The sequence below is a fragment of the Natrix helvetica genome, assembly GCF_964273705.1.
Source record: "Natrix helvetica genome assembly, chromosome: 6".
In the NCBI taxonomy this organism is placed as follows: Eukaryota; Metazoa; Chordata; class Lepidosauria; order Squamata; family Natricidae; genus Natrix; species Natrix helvetica.
The window spans coordinates 13025933-13042800 of record NC_138553.1 but is presented as its reverse complement, the minus strand read 5'-3'; the positions used below and the strand labels follow the sequence as shown (position 1 = coordinate 13042800).

The following is a 16868-nucleotide window of genomic DNA, read 5'->3' as shown; positions in this document are numbered from 1 at the left end:
TGTGTTGTGGATTATATTTGCAATGATTGTGCCAGCTGTATGTAGGCATTTTTTAAATAGTTTAGTAGACTGACATCTCTCTAGGATTTGCTCAGTGATCCTGGATTATTCTAGTAGTTCCATGATTTTTCTGTCTCTCTGACTTTTGTGTTTCCTAAGATAAAACCCTAGTAAACGTGGGCAGCTGCAACAAAACCCTGTTGCTATGGAAAATTTAAGGTGACCTAAAGCCCAGTTTAATGTGAAAGTAAAAGCTTCTGTCTTAGCTCTGGCATGTTAAACAAAGTTTTGCCCAGTAGCTCCGTTGGCGTTTATATAGTTTAGGTACTCATTAAACCACAGTTCAGAAATTCTTCTGCTTTCATTTTCCTCCTCCTCCTAAGATAACCTTAGCCAACCTGATGTTGTCCAGAAGTGTTTGCCTGCAGCTCCTTTCCAACTAGCACTAGATACGATGTGTGGAAACCCACCATATCTCCAGGTTCAGGAAAGCCATTCTAAAGCACTGTTTCCAATGCAACAAAAAAGTTGTCAGAAAACATATCTAGGCACTTTGGAATACAGAAGAACTTGAAACTTTGGACACATGAAGAATATCAGAGTTTGTTGCAGCAATCAAATCTAGAAAGAACACACAGGTAACTGATTCGGCAGGATTCATTAACTTCTCCTATATACATACATACACATATGCATACACACACACACACACACATATACATACATACATACATACATACACATATACATACATACATACCGTATTTTTTGGAGTTTAAGATGCACTGGAGTATAAAATGCACCAAGATTTTGAAGAGGCAAATTAAAAAAAAAATCTTTTCCACTCTGCAGACTTCCCAAAAACAGCCCATTTTTCAAAAAACGGAGCCAATTTTTTGCCAAAAAAAAGGGCATGCATAGCCTTTAGGAGGCTTATAGAGTGCTCCTGGGGGCTTGGGAAAGCAAGAACGAGCAAAAAATGGCATTTTAAAGCTCATTTTCTGCCCTCTCCAGCCCCCAGCATTACTCTGGAAGCCTCCTAAAGGCTATGCACGGCCATTTTTGCAAAGGGGGTGGGGTTTTGGGAGGCCAAAAATGCTGTATTCAGTGAATAAGTCGCACCCAGATTTTCACCCTCTCTTTTGAAGGAAAAACGTGCATCTTATACTCCAAAAATACGGTATATAATATAACACATGAGACCTATATGCAATACCAAGAGTGGTTCTTCCAATATGGTAGAGAGGAGAGATTGGTTTCAATTCCAGCAGCAGACTAGTTTTTAACTCAGCACAGACTCCGAGCTACAGTACTAAGCCACACCCAGGCTCCAAAATGTTTCAGCTCCCATTCCTCACCTTGTTACTAAGCACTATTCCAGTTCATGAATATATCTATTCTGACAAAGAAGGAGACAAATCTCTTGTGTTTCTAACCACACTTGAACAAATAAAGTATTCTATTCTATTCTCTTTGTAGCACCATATCCTTGTGGTGTCTTGGCTTCACACTTTAATTCTTAGTCGCCAGCAGAAACAAACCTTAATTATACCTTTCCCTCTTGCTAGGGGCTTCTTCTATCTAATCATGGAGTGCAGAAACATTTTTATCGATTACTTTGTAAAAAGACGTTACATTTTGATGGTGCTGAACAAATAAATTATGCTCAGAGTAGTGTGACATGAATGTAGACTATTTCAGCAAATATATTCGTGCTCTTTTAATCACTTTAGGTATTATAGCGGTTGTTCTGAATAGAGGATCTAGCTTTTTTGAAACTTGTGTTTTGCAGATTATCCTATCAAAGAAATGATGATGATGAGGAAGAAGCTGCCCGAGAGCGACGCAGACGAGCCCGTCAAGAAAGACTGCGGCAAAAAGAAGACGATGGCTTAGGGCAAGGGATTGAGAAACCTGAAATGAATGCCCAAAATAAGTAAGATTCTGTTGCATGAATAGTTTGGTGGGAGCTTCATTCTAGGTCATAGGGGATTTAATGAAGGAAGGGTAGCAGAACAATGTAGTTGCTCCTGTACTTCAATACATTGTTCTATCTATATCATCTATCCTCTAAAGTGGAAGGAAGTTCTTGGTGCAGTTCAGCGGTGGATTCTGGATCCCGTTGCAACCGGTAGGGTGCAATGGGGCTGGATGTCCACCACATGAACGCACACATACACGCACAGTGCGCACATGTGTACTTACCACCTGCTCCAGCTGTTCGGCGGAGCGTCGTGCAGGCGCCGTATGCTCTGTGCGCATGTGCGGAAGCCCCAAACAGCTCAAATACAGGTAAGGAGCATGGGCAGGCGGGCGGGCCCTCCGGAGCACCGTACCAGAACGGTACCTGGTGCTTCCAGCAGGCACTGGTATGCCCATACTGGGGCATACCAGTCGTATCCCGCCACTGATGCAGCTTTACAGACTCACTTTCTAGGTTAGGAGAGAATATATCTTTCCATCTCCATCTCTATATACCTACTTACCTACCTACTTCCTATCTATTTCCCTCCCTCCCTCCCCCCCCCATCTGTCTCTCTCTCTCTAGCTATCTATCTATCACAGGAGTGTAAAACTCGATTTCAATTAGAGTTGCATCAGGGTTGTGATTGACTTCGGAGGGCCGGGGATGGGCGTGGCCAGGTTGGGTGTACCGTAGGGTAGGCGTGACATGGGACTTGTGTCGTGGGCACCTATGGTGGCCAAATGCTAAGGGAGGACTTCCTTCAGACCCCCCCCCCCATTCTCATTATAATCTTCCTTCCTTCCTTCCTTCCTTCCTTCCTTCCTTCCTTCCTTCCTTCCTTCCTTCCTTCCTTCCTTCCTTCCTTCCTTCCTTCCTTCCTTCCTTTTTCCTTCCCTCTTCATTCTCCTTTCTTCTTCCTTCCCCTCTTTCCTTTTTTTTCCTTCCTTGCTCTCTTCCCATCTTCCCATCTTTTTCTTTGTTTTTCCTCTTTCCCTTTCTCCTTTCCTGTCCCTTCTTGCATGCTCAAATGCAAAAGGGGAAACATTTCTCCTTTTATTTTGTTTTTAGTTTGTTTTGATAGCCCTCTGCCAGCTAAAACAGAGTCCAGGGGGGGCTGAATGCAGGCTGATCCTTTGCTGTTTCCATGCCGGCCCAATGGGCCACATCTAAGCACTCACAGGCTGAATCAGGCCCTTGGGCCTTGTGTTTGACACCCCTGATTTATCATCTATGCATTTCTATTATTAAAAGAGCTGTCCGGTTTCCCCGTGTTTTAGGGAATTGATTCTATGATCAGATTTTTCACCAGGTATCCTCCTTTCAGCTCCATGTTTAGCTGAAGACAAGGAACTTAAAAATAAAAGCCTTAAAAAACAGAAGTTGGTTTTGCATCAAGAAGCCCCTTCTCATGTTGTACCCTTAGAGACTTGAATGAGTCTCAACATTTTGACGGACCTGATTGGAAGTATAAATGAGTAGAGATTTTTGGCATTTTCAAATTAAAAACCATTTGATGTAAAACCCACTATGACACCCTGGAGGATATTTGATGGTCAAAATAAATAACCTGGGTTTGTGTGTAGGAATTTGGCAAGTTTATGTCTGTGTGTGTAATGATTAGACTCAACTGTTCGCTGTCTGATTAGGACTGCTTTAAACCCCAATTCATTGTGAGTTTCACTATCTCTTAGTCAAACCTGTCTATGATGATAAAATGAGGAGGGCAGAAGGCAATTGAAACAATCCCCATTGCGTTTCAGGTCATAACATAAAAAATAACAACAGACAAATCAATAAAACTATAACTCTGCATCTCTTCTAGCATTGCAGAAGGAGAGTCCAGAAGTACTTCTACAGTGACCACTGTTACGACCACTCTAGGTGATGGAGACGACGATGCTGTGTTCCAGGAGAGGATGGCGCGGAGGGAGGAAAGGCGTCAAAAGCGTCTTCAAGAGGCATTGGAGCGCCAAAAGGAACTTGACCCAACCGTTACCGATGAGACCATGTCCTTCACAAGCAAAAAAGTGGTGAATAATGTGGAGGAATATGAGACCCCGGGAAAAGAAGAAAAGGTAGAAACCCACAGAAGACACTATGAGGTGGAGGAAACAGAAACCATCACTAAATCGTACCACAACTTGCAGCAGGATGAGGAAGATGAAAAGAAAGATGAGGAATACAAAGAAGAGGTGGAAGACCAGAAACCAAAGCCACAAGCCCTAGAGGAGAATCAGGTAGAATTAACTGTAGAGAAGGAGAATATAGACAATGAGGAGGAATCTGCAGTCTTGGAGGGAAAGCATCTTGAGGTAAATGTAGAGGGGGACAAATTAGACAATGGCACCCATGTCCTTGCCAGTTCAAAGGAGGACCTCAGCATGACAGTAGTCGTAGATGAAAATAAGGAGGAAGACAATGAGGCAGAAATGAACCAGATACAAATTGAGGATAGAGAAAGGCTGGAAAGAGAAGAAAGGGAGAGAGCTGAAGCTGAGGCACAGAGGAAAGCAGAGGAAGAAAAAGAGAGATTGGAAGCAGAGAAAAGAGAAGCTGAGGAGAAAGCAAAAAGGGAAGCTGAGGAAAAAGCAAAAAGGGAAGCTGAGGAGAAAACAAGGCTTGAGGCAGAAGAGCGGGAGAGGGTGAAGGCAGAAGAACAGCGGAAGGCTGAGGAGGAGAGAAAGAGGAAGGAGAAGGAAGAGGCAGAGAAGAAAAAAGCTGCCCAGGAGAAAGAGAGACGCGAGGCTGAGGAGAGGGAGAGGAGGAAGGCAGCCGAAGAGAAAAAAGCAGCGGAGGAACGAGAGAGGGCTAAGGAGAAGGAAAAGAGGGAGGCAGAGGAGAGGGCCAAAGCTGAGGCAAAGGCTAAGCTAGAAGAGGAGAGGTTAAAGGCCAAGCAAAAGGCCGAGGAGAAAAAGGTAGACCAGCTGAAAGGCAAGAAAGGGGACGAGAAGAAAATAGAAGAGAAGCAGGTAAAAGAGAAGAAACTCCAAGAGGAGAAAATCACAGCAGCTTCCCTCAGGAAACAGGTAGAGTAAACATTTTGCACCCAACCACCGTTTTGCCTGTGTTTTGTAGAAAATGTAATGCATTTCACCAGAAAAAAAAAAAGAGAGAGAGAAACTGGAATTTGTTCAGTTATCTCCTTCCACTTTGGACTACTAACTCTTGCCAATGTTTTATTTCTTTTCGGATTTAAGCTTCCAGCTTCACCTCTCTGTAGCATGATCAGTGCATGGCAGTTGATTAAGCTGCTCTCTCTTCTAGTCGCTTGAATCTTCTGGAAATCTATGCATGCTCGATTCTTCACAGCTTCTTTGTCTTCCCTTTCTGTGGCTGATGGTTGGACAAGGAAGGTAGCCAAAGGCCTACACCAGGTCCAGAAGCACAGCATGAGCCATGGATGAGCACTGGGAAACCTTGGTGGTAGGACTGTTGAATAAGCATCCACAAGTCATTAGAAGCAAGCACAGCCGGGACCCTGCTGAGATATGTGAGAACACGAGCACACCAGAGCAGAGGAGAGGGTGCCAATGCGCAAAGGAAAGTCACTGTGCCCACCCATGGGGAATGGCGTGCACAGCAGCAGATGCGAGGTGGTATGAGCACAGCTTTGTAAAGCTACGGTAGTAGCAGCTGTTAATAGGGCTTGCGATGGGATTGATGTTGTTCCTCTTGAAAAAATATTGCAAAAGGGGGAAGAAAATAAAGTGGAAGCTAAAAAAGGAAACCTACAGGAGAAGAAGCTTCAGCCAGCCTTCAGGAAAGAGGAGGTAACTATCACTTAATGGCTAGAGTGGGGCGTGTGGGAAGTAGGCTGAAACCCCACATGGCCTGCGTTCATCATGAGATCCCCTAGCAAAGGGCAAAGGTCATTCCATCCAATTTCAAGCTTAGGAGCAACCTGACTCAAGTTCACCTTTTCTCCAGCAGCCATCTTGAAGGCTGTCTCAAGATGTCGGCCAAAAGCAGACAAGAGCTTTCCAAAACTGGCTGTACGATGAAGCAAGCTTCAGCTTATTCCAGCTGGTTTTTATATTGTGCTGTGTGAGCTGAATATTTAACTTGCTTCTCTGGTGTAGGATGAACATCAGAGAAGTGTTTTAAGTTTTCCTGAGCTAAGATCACATCTGAGAACACAACATGGGCCATAGAAATTGGGCCTAGATTTGTGTGGAATTCCTGAGTGCCCTCCAGTTAAGCCTTCTTGCCTTAATTTCTCCCTCCACTTCATGACTTTTCTTGATGGAATTGATGGTTTAGATCAGGGATCTCCAACCTTGGCAACGTTAAGCCTGGTGGACTTCAACTCCCAGAATTCCCTGGCCAGTATAGCTGACTGGGGAATTCTAGGAGTTGAAGTCCTCCAGGCTTAACCTTGCCAAGGTTGGAGACTCCTGGTTTAGATTATAGATGCCTCAAGATATCTTTAGTTCTGTAATCTGAATTTAACCCAATGATTCTGTTTCTTTTTATTTATTTTTTAAAGACTTTTTAAATTTTGTAACATCTAAAAATTCCAATTTCAATAATTCTGTTTCTTAATATAAATTATGCACTCTCCAAAATCTCCTTTCTTTTTTTGACTCCCCCCCTCCCCTTGGTTTACAAAAAGTGGTGCATTGCATTTCTACTTAAACTCAGAAGCTGGTGCCATGGTGTTTTACTGTCTGGTGAGTAAAATTATTGGTATCAAACCATCATTCTTAATCATCTTCAGGCAGGATCCTGCAGATACCAAAATGTACTCTTAGGTGAGCCACTTTTGAACGTTTTATCACTTATCTTACTTGCCATCCATGAAACAACATTACTCCAAATCAGCCTGCTAGAAGAATTATAATAATTTTGAATGGATCGTGTGTTTAATGTCTGCATTTATAAAATGCCTGTAGGAGAAATTTTATACCATTATGCAACTCAAACATAAAGCTATAATACAGTGCAGAATGGAAAAGCCACAGCCAACATAGTACTGTAGAAAAACAGGTACAAAGCCAATATGGCAAAAAACAAACAAACCACCCCATATTAGCAAAATGAAATGCAATAAGAATGGGCTAAAACAAGTAAAGAAATAAAATAGGAGATAAAACTATTAAAACATAATGAAGATTAAAAGACACCAAAACCCAGGGACAAACTAATCTGGAGAAGGAAGAAAAGAAAATTAGCATTAAGCAAATTTCTTGGAAAAAGCATTTTATTGGAATTACCTAGAAGCTTTTCTCCGTAGTGATCCAACTCCAATAGATGAAGAATTTTGAACTACAATAATATATGTTATTTTCCCATCCCTCCCTTTTAAACCAAAAGAGGCAATGCAAGGTAACATGTAAAGCTTCAAAAACCAAGAAAGAAATGTAGGGTTACTTCTAAGTAGCTTCTTTTATTGTTCCTGACCTGTAGATAGAACATCTTGCTGAACTAAAGCAACTATTTGCACCGTTAAAGATCTCCTCTGGGAACTTTTAGGGAGGAGCTATCTTGATGCTCTTCCTCCCAATTGAACAATCTAAACTTTGTTGTCTCTGGTCCTTTGGAATCTAAACTATATTCGAGGACATAACATGATGTTTCTTTCTCGGGGTTTTTGGTTTTCTTGGATTGAGCTCATGTTTTTGCTGCACACCTTCCTCAAAGGCACCTCTGTGTTCCTCTACAGATAAGGCTCAAGGCTTCCATTTAGATATGGAAGGAAAGAGGGAATCATGAAGAAGGGAATCATGAAGAAGCTGAAAGTGATACCTCCAAATGTGTGAGGGTTGGACTTTCCAGATTTAGAAGCTCCATTGGAGGAGACGAAAATAAACGGCTCTCTCTGATACGGGATTCCACTGATAATAGCCCTAGGTAGACTTTATGGATCCAGTGGTGGGATTCCAAATCTTTTCCTACCGGTTCTCTGAGAGAGCGCTTTGCATATGCGCAGCACTCAAAGACCGTCCTTGGTGTCAAAGCTGGTGAGCTGAACTGTTTTTTAGCTCAGCTGAGACATGGCAATCCACTCTGCTGCGCGAATCAGGTGAGCTAACAGAACCAAGGGAATTTAGGACAACTAGAGATGGTATTTGCTGGTTCTCCAAATTACTCAAAATTTCCGCTATCATTCGCCTGAACCGGCCCGAACCGGCTGAATACCACCTCTGGATACTACTTTTTAGACGTACAATGGGAAGAAGATATCATTCTTAGTAATAGTGAGATTTGGTTAATGGGAGACTCCAGGAATAGCAAGGAGCTATATATCAATGGTAAGAGAGGATGTTTTGCACACAGAAAGTTCCTGATCCCATTCTTGATATTTTTGGTTGAAAAAAAGAGGGAGATAGTAAGGAAGGTAACAGTCCGATGCGGAAGACTTCTCTAGGAGTATCTAGGGGGCTGTTCTCAGTCAGTAATGTAGACAGCCCTTTGTTGGCAGAGTTTCAATGAGTAGGACGCCACCTTCAGCATCACATGAAGTGAAGCTCCTCAACTTGCAAACAGTTGTCTCCATTCCTCAGCTGCACCTTCCCCTAAATGGCACGGCGTAATCAACATGTTTAGTCTCATAAACATCCCTTTGGAACCAACCAATTTGCAGTATATTCTGACGGACACCAAGGTTTAAACGACAGTGTTTTCCCCACTGTCAGCAGCCAGCAAGATCTTAGCTGTAAAGTCAGTCATCCTGGAAAAAACTGAAAATGGCCAGGCTGTAAGATGAAATTTCATGTGAAGCTGCCTTTCCCTGGTCTGTTTTGAGTTTGTTTTACATCCGAGAATTTGTTCTGTTTTCTGGACTGCCTTAAGACCTTGGGTGTGTAGAGCTGGACTGTGCAAAGTTTGTCCTGAAGCAAGCTTTCTCATGACATGATAGTTGTGGTATTTCCTGCTTCCAGTTTGGCTAGACATGCTACATGAACAGCATTCCCCCCCCCCTTTTCTTGCTTGCTTGCAGTGTTCCCCTCCCCTTTAATGCACTTCTGTTTATAAGAAGATAAGCAGTTAGCCTAATCATTCTGCTCAGATTCTCGCAACCTGAGTTAAAACTTAAATTCAGATCCCTGATTTGGAATTTCCAAGGCAGCATTAAATGTCTGAAATAACATTTTGGGAAGTGATAAAGAGTTAATTGTTTATTAACTCCCTGCACTTTAGACCATCAACGCTGCATTAATCAAGCATATTTAAATGACCCTGTAGATTACAAAAAAAAAAATTAAAAAAATCTAGGCATCTTTAATGTCACAAGGAAGTATGTTATTTAAATATGCATGTTAAAAGCAAAAATTAATATTGATATTAGAACGGAAAGAAGGATCTTTCATATTCCCTCCAATTCAGGTTGCTACCATAATTTCCCCCAGGAATTTGGAACAAACCCAGGACCTTTTGCTTGGCGGATCTAGGCTTGTTTCAGAAATACCATATCTAGTATGGTGAGGAATAGATTTTGAATTTCTCCCAGTCTTTGCTCCATGTAAAAGGGATCTGAAAGGTGGAAAAGATAAACTGACTAAACCATGGTCATCCTACAAGAAGCAATTTCATTTCATTCATGTAAATGTCATTTTTCCAAAGTACTTTCTTGCCCTTACGGAAAAGATACCAAGTTCTTTTTTTTTCCAGGATTAATTCCAGGGTTGTGGATTCCTTTAGCCCAGGCTTCTTATGCCGGAATGGTGTGTAGCAGGGATGGGATTCAGACGGTTCGGGCGAACTGGATGCTAATTTTACATCTGCTTTGACGAACCGGTAGTTGCAAGGACTGGCTGGCGCCCACCCACCCCTGCCCTCCACACAGCCCATTTTGGATGCCAGATAAGTGTAGGGTGTGCACAGAGGGTCTGGGAGGGCAAAAAATGGGCCTCCCGGAAATCCAGAAATGAGCCTATTTCCAGAGCACAGGGAAGGCCATTTTTGCCCTTCCGGAGGCTCAAGAAAAGCTTCTGGAGCCTGGGAAGGGCAAAACACTCCCCCCATCATGATGCAGGAGGCCAAAAAGGCCATGCTCACCATGGCCACGGCCACCTAGCAACCGGGCGGAGAACCGGTTGCTGAAATTTTTGAATCCCACCCCTGGTGTGTAGGTATGGCCTTGGGAGACAGGGCAATAAGACTAGCCAAGGAAATGGTCAGTTAAAAGGCAGCTGAGCCCATAGCAGGAATGCAAATGTGACAAGAGGCTCAGAGGACACCTTCCCTAATTTCTTGAGATGTAAAGGAGACAGGAGGAGAAATGAATATCAGACTTACAAGATTTATAATCAAGTAGATTTAGCTCATCTGATCTCCTGTCTGGTCTACCTCATGAGGCTGACACGTGGTGTGCTTGCTTTTCTGCGTTGATATCCCCAAAGGTGCTTTTTCCAGAGGCAACGCGGACTTTCTGGTTTTTCTCTGAAGACATTTCGCTTCTCATCCAAGAAGCTTCTTCAGCTCTAGCTAGATGGTCGGGAAACCATCTAAATATGAGCCAGCCGTGCGCAGCAGCTGCCAAAAAAGCCAACGCAGTCTTAGGCTGCATCAACAGAGGGATAGAATCAAGATCACGTGAAGTGTTAATACCACTTTATAATGCCTTGGTAAGGCCACACTTGGAATACTGCATTCAGTTCTTGTCGCCACGATGTAAAAAAAGATGTGGAGACTCTAGAAAGAGTGCAGAGAAGAGCAACAAAGAGGATTAGGGGACTGGAGACTAAAACATATGAGGAACGGTTGCAGGAACTGGGTATGTTTAGCTTAAGAGAAAGAAGGACTAGGGGAGACATGATAGCAGTCTTCCAATATCTCAGGGGTTGCCACAAAGAAGAGGGAGTCAAACTATTCTCCAAGGCACCTGAGGGTAGAACAAGAAGCAATGGGTGGAAACTAATCAAGGAGAGAAGCAACTTAGAACTGAGGAGAAATTTCCTGACAGTGAGGGCAATTAATCAGTGGAACAGTTTGCCTCCAGAAGTTGTGAATGCCCCAACACTGGAAGTCTTTAAGAAGATGTTGGATAGTTATTTGTCTGAAATGGTATAGGGTTTCCTGCCTAGGCAGGGGGTTGGACTAGAAGACCTCCAAGATCCCTTCCAACTCTACTATTGTATTGTATTGAAACCTGAAGAAGCTTTTAGGATGAGAAGTGAAACGCCTTCAAAGAAAAACCAGAAAGTCCAGTTGCCCCTTTAAAAAGCACCTTTGGGAGAACCATGAGCTGGGTGACCGAGAATCTCCATAAACATCTTTCTGCCTTGATATTAGGAAAAGGAAAAGGAATAGCGCCCCCTAGAGCAACTGTCACCCTGGTGTTTTCTAGAGATGTTACAAGTTTGAATCATCCTGATGGGTAATATAGAAGTTAGTGGTACCAGACTGAACCTGCTCTAGATTTTAAAAATAGTCTGATGGATTCCAGAAATGCTGTTTTCCAAACATAACAATGCCGAAAGCAGGATAAGCCACTGAACTGAATTCGGATTTCCTGAGCCTTCCTCCTGAAATCAATGAGATTTGTCTCATTAAGTTGATTTAGATTGATATCTCAGTGAGCCTCCTTGCCATCTGGATCAGGATCAATGTAGTCAGGGAAGAGCATTTTGCACAGTTGCTCATTTGCTATTTCCGATTTGCGTTGGCCACCGCTTTAGCTGATGTCGCTCATGAGATTAATCTCTCCTGCAGACCAGAACAAGTTTTCTGGAACGCTGCACTCTGCACACAAGTCCAATTAGCATCAACGCATGTCTCGGCATGCTTGATAGTCAGATGGTCAAGAGAAGCTCCAAAAGGCACTAATCCGAGAATGTTTCTGGGTAAGGGGAGGTGGGAAGCCAAGACAAACGATGCACAAAACTTGCTACATGTCCAGATCCAAATTGGGAGGATAATTCTCCACTTGGCTTATCTTGGAGATTATTTACGACACGTCTATTTAAATGTTTCCGCAAACCTTGTAATGCATCTTTTGGCTGCCCCCTTAGCAGCACTGTTTACAAATACCGTAATAATATTCCAAACCAATTGATTCCTACTTCATAAACAAAGGGACTTTGTGACTCAGTTGGATGGGAACAAGGAAGTGTCCCGTAAGCGCATCCAACCCAGAATCAGATGTTACACAGGCTGTAGGACATCTACCATATTTTTCAGAGTATAAGACGCCCCGGAGTATAAGACCCACTAAGATTTTGAAGAGGCAAATTAAAAAAAAAAAGATTTTGCACTCTGCAGACCTCCCAAAAATGCCCTGTTTTTGTGAAAACAGGCCTGTTTTTTGTGGAAACAAAGGGCATCCATAGCCTTTAGGAGGCTTATAGAGTGCTCCTGGGGGCAGGGAGGGGGGCAAAAATGAGCAAAAAACGGTCCATCTTTTGCTCATTTTTCCCCTCCCCAGCACCCAGGACCACTCTGGAAGCCTCCTAAAGGCTATGCATGTCCATTTTGGTGAAGGGGTCGGTGTTTCGGGAGGCCTAAAATGCTGTATTCAGTAAATAAGACGCACCCAGATTTTCACCTTTTTTTTTTTGAGGGAAAAAGGTATGTCTTATACTCCGAAAAATATAGTAGTTAGGGGCGACAGAAAGTGCTTCTTCCAAATTCTCTATTCTTTTTGATTGTAAGGAAAGGACACATTTCAGTGACTTGTGTATAAAAGGCAAGCCGGTGATAAAAATGTGCTCCCCTACACAAAACTCTGGACATAAAACTTGTAGACAAATTTAAAGCTTTCAATGATTGCTTACTTAGCCCAGATATCACGTGGTTCCTTGGAATCCTCGCTGTACAGATGAGCCACTTTTGAACGAGGGTCCAGTAACAATGGAAGCAAGTATTATTTCAAGCTTGTTTGCATGTGTAAAACCTTTTCCAATTCAGGGCTCTTTGTACAGAGGAAAGCTGAAGCTACGAGCTGTTTTTAGGACCTTGCATGTGCAATAGATTAATAGTGATGCGGTGGCTCAGTGGCCAAGACGCTGAGCTTGTCGATCAGAAAGGTCGGCAGTTCAGCGGTTCAAATCCCTAGCACCGCGTAATAGGGTGAGAGCTCCCGTGACTTGTCCCAGCTTCTGCCAACCTAGCAGTTGGAAAGCATGTAAAAATGCAAGTAGAAAAATAGGAACCACCTTTGGTGGGAAGGTAACAGCGTTCCGTGCGCTTTCGGCATTTAGTCATACCAGCCACATGACCACGGAGACCTCTTCGGACAGCGCTGACTCTTCAACTTTGAAACGGAGATGAGCAATGCCCCCTAGAGTCATCAACCACTAGCACATATTTACGAGGGAAACCATTACCCTTACCTAATAGTTCTTTTATCTCCCCAGTCACAGCGGAGATGGATGCCTCTGAACAACTCCTTCAGAGTCTTGGATATAACTCTTTTTTTTTTTTTAACAACCGTATCTCCTTATTAGATGAAAGATAACAAACTGAACAGAGACAAAATGCCCAAAGAAGAGGCAAAGTCCATCTGGGATCGCAAGAAGGGAATTCCAGATTCTAAGCCACAAAACGGGGAATGCAACCAAGAACTCCCTGCTCACAAGCTGAAGCACACCGAGCATGCTTTTGGGTAAGATATACACTCTGGGGCAAGAACGTTTACACTTGGACCCAATTGTTGCCTTTTATGGGTCTTATTGCAATACGCTAGACTGCCATACAAAGGCCAAGAATGACTTTTTTGCATCACCTTGAAAGAGTATCTTGTTTTAGCCTGTCAGGGAACATAAATCAGCCTTCCCTAGTCTTGTAAATGGCCCTTGCTTAATCTTGCAAATGTTAGGTTGATATTCATATCCACTGGGAAATTCTATCTATTTGTCTGTCTATTATCTATCTACCTATCGAGAGCCTGGTCCTAACACATTTCTCTTCCTTTCTCAGCCGACCGGGGTTCAAAACCACACCAGGATCCGAAGACAGCAAACCGCAGGTGGAAGCTGGCAAGAGGGTGGAGGAGTTGCGCCGTCGCCGGGGTGAAAACGAGAGCGAAGAATTTGAGAAGCTGAAGCAGAAGCAACAGGAGGCGGTGGTGGAACTGGAGGAGCTGAAGAAGAAGCGTGAAGAACGGAGGAAGATTCTGGAAGACGAAGAACAGAGAAGGAAGAAAGACGAGGCGGAGAGGAAAGTTCGGGAAGAGGTAAACAACACTGGTGCATTCAGAAAGGAAGCAAGGATGCTATTTTAGAGAAGGTGTGTCCCTGGGTTTCATATTTTGACTGGCCTTGCACAGGGCACTTAATCAGATAAGTTAAAAACCTAATGTCAGGGTTTGACCGATGCCCTGATTAAATAATGAGCCTCCAGCGAAGCTTCAAAAGAAATCCAGTTATTTATTAGGACCTTCATGTCTGCATGTTCCAAATGAAGCCACTTCATTTAATTCACATCCTCGCTGTGGCCCTGTTTTCCCCTCCCCGCAATGTGTGTCATCAGTCACATTCCCCAACAAAGCAATTTTGCGGGTTGTAGAGTCCCTCCCTCCAGCCGCTGTAGGTATCCGTGGAGATGGCCTTGACATAGAGATGGCTGGAATGTGCTTTTGTTTTGACTGAAATGTGATGCCCTCGCTGCAGCTGGGAGGCTCGGTTCCCCATCCCCCTGCTTATGGCAACTCGAGAGCAGGTCAGGAATGCTTCGCAAGTTGACACCTAACAGATACAGAGAACCAGTATGGCCTAGCGGTTTAAGCACCAGTCTAGAAACCAGGAGACAGTGAGTTCTAGTCCCGCCTTAGGCATGAAACCCAGCTGGGTAAACTCAGGGCCAATCACTAGATGACTGTAAATTCTAGTCCTGTTTTAGGCATGGAAGCCAGCTGGGTGACTTTGGGCCAATCATCAAGAGACTGTAAATTCTAGTCTCGCCTTATGTATGAAACTGACTGGATGATCTTGGACCAGTCCCTTTATTTCAACCCATCTCACAGGGTTGGTATGGTGGAGAAAACAGGAGGAGGAAGGGTACAGGTAGTCCTCAAATGATGACCACAATTGAGTCCAAACTTTTTGTTGTTAAGTGAAAAATTTGTTAAGTGAGTTTTGCCCCATTTTACGACCTTTCTTGCCACAGTTGTTAAGAGAATCACCGCAGTTGATCAGTTAGTAACCTGGTTGTTAAGTGAATCTGGCTTTCTCATTGACTTTGCTTGTCAGAAGGTCACAGAAGGGGATCACATGACTTTGGGACATAGCAACGGTCATAAGTATGAACCAGCTGCTAAGCATCTGAAATGTTATCACATGATCATGAGGATGATGCAAAGGTCGTAAGTGTGAAAAACGGACATAAGTCACTTTTTTCATTGCCCTTTGGATGGTCACTAAATGGACTGTTGTAAGTCGAGGACTACCTGTATTAGGTACATTTCCTGCCTTGAGTTATAAAAATAATAAATAAAATAAATGCATACAACCTGCTAAGCTTAGCTAGTGTTGATTTTAAGAGTCTGTGAATGTGTGTGCCTTAGCATTTTTGTGAGAATAGAATAGAACAGAACAGAACAGAGAATGGAATGGAATGGAATGGAATGGAATAGAATAGAATAGAATAGAATAGAATAGAATAGAATAGAATAGAATAGAATAGAATAGAATAGAATAGTATTCTTTATTGGCCAAGTGTGAGTGGACACACAAGGAATTTGTTTTTGGTGCATATGCTCCCAGTGTACATAAAGAAAAATAAAATAGAATACATACATTCAAGAATCATAAGATACAACACTTAGTGATAGTCATAGGATAATAATAAGCAATTAAATCATACTAGAAAACAAATAAAACAATATAAATTGTAAAGATACAAGCAACATGGTTATAGTCATAAGTGGGAATAGATAGGTACTAGGAATGGAAGGATGAGAAGAATAGTAATACAGACTTAGTAAATAATTTGACAGTGTTGTGGGACTTAAGTTGTTTAGCAGAGTGAGGGCATTCAGAAAAAAACTATTGTGTCTAGTTGTTCTGGTGTGCAGAGCTCGATAGCGTCGTTTTGAGAATAGAAGTGGAAACAATTTATGTCCAGGATGTGAGGGGCTTTTAGATAACAGCCCTCTTCTAACCTTCTGGTTAGTCTGTGGTTTGTCTGTAGCATACGAAGAAAGAAAACAGGTTAAGTCAGTGAGGGGTAAGCATGTTGCAGCCACTGGGTTAAGCCAAAAGTGATAGAGTAATTTAGTTTTGGCTTAGGATGAGATGTGAATCTGCTATTCTCTTTTTGGCTTACAGTTTAGCATGTGCCGTGTTTCCACTTGGCAGTGATTTATTCAATTTTAGCTTAGCAGAGTGAATGCACAAAGTCCCAAGAAGCGATTCTGTGTGATTTGTGTGGATTAATATACTGCATGGACGCTTCCATCGTGGGCTGTCAAACATGTGTCCAACCCTTTACTCCTACCCAAAGCTGAGAACCACGAAAGCAGATTTATGAGCTTGGGAACTGGATGTGCCTACTTGGTCCTCATTTATCAGTGATTACATTAAGGCGGAGCCTCCCTAGTACCTTTCATTTTCTTCCTTACAGTGCCTTCGTTGGATGGGGTGGAGGCTGATGCACAAAGAAAATCCTCTTCTTTGTTCTGCCATATTTTAGGAATGCCCATTTTTATTCCCAGAGTCTGCGAATTCCAACACTGTAGTTTTGAGTTTAGACTCATGAATGAATAAACCAGGTCATTGATCAATTTAGCATGCCGTATTTGAAACATAATATGGCTTAGCAAAATGGGCATTTAATTGGTCTCTTGTTCCATCTTTTTGCATGAACTCCAGTAGTCATGGCTACCCGGAGCCATTCAGAGATTTTGATAATTTAACAGAACAGTCATCTATGGACTATATCTGGAAAAATAAAAAACTGAACACATTTTCAACATTATTTAAGAGCAACCGTTATATATATATATTTATTTAGTTTGTCAAAC

The 16868-nt window shown here is 42.7% G+C and overlaps 1 protein-coding gene across 7 annotated transcripts in view; it reads left to right on the top strand.

Annotated features, from left to right (window-relative positions):
* Positions 1-16868, top strand: part of CALD1 (caldesmon 1) — a 231077-nt gene that overhangs the window by 195480 nt on the left and 18729 nt on the right. For 5 of the 7 annotated variants that reach the window (XM_081956903.1, XM_081956904.1, XM_081956902.1 and 2 more), the window contains 5 exons: positions 1793-1936; positions 3789-4992; positions 5659-5736; positions 13354-13511; positions 13826-14081. In XM_081956903.1, the coding sequence (XP_081813029.1) occupies positions 1793-1936; positions 3789-4992; positions 5659-5736; positions 13354-13511; positions 13826-14081 (1840 nt within the window). The remainder of the gene's footprint in view (positions 1-1792; positions 1937-3788; positions 4993-5658; positions 5737-13353; positions 13512-13825; positions 14082-16868) is intronic. The other 2 variants (XM_081956907.1, XM_081956908.1) reach the window with 2 other exon arrangements.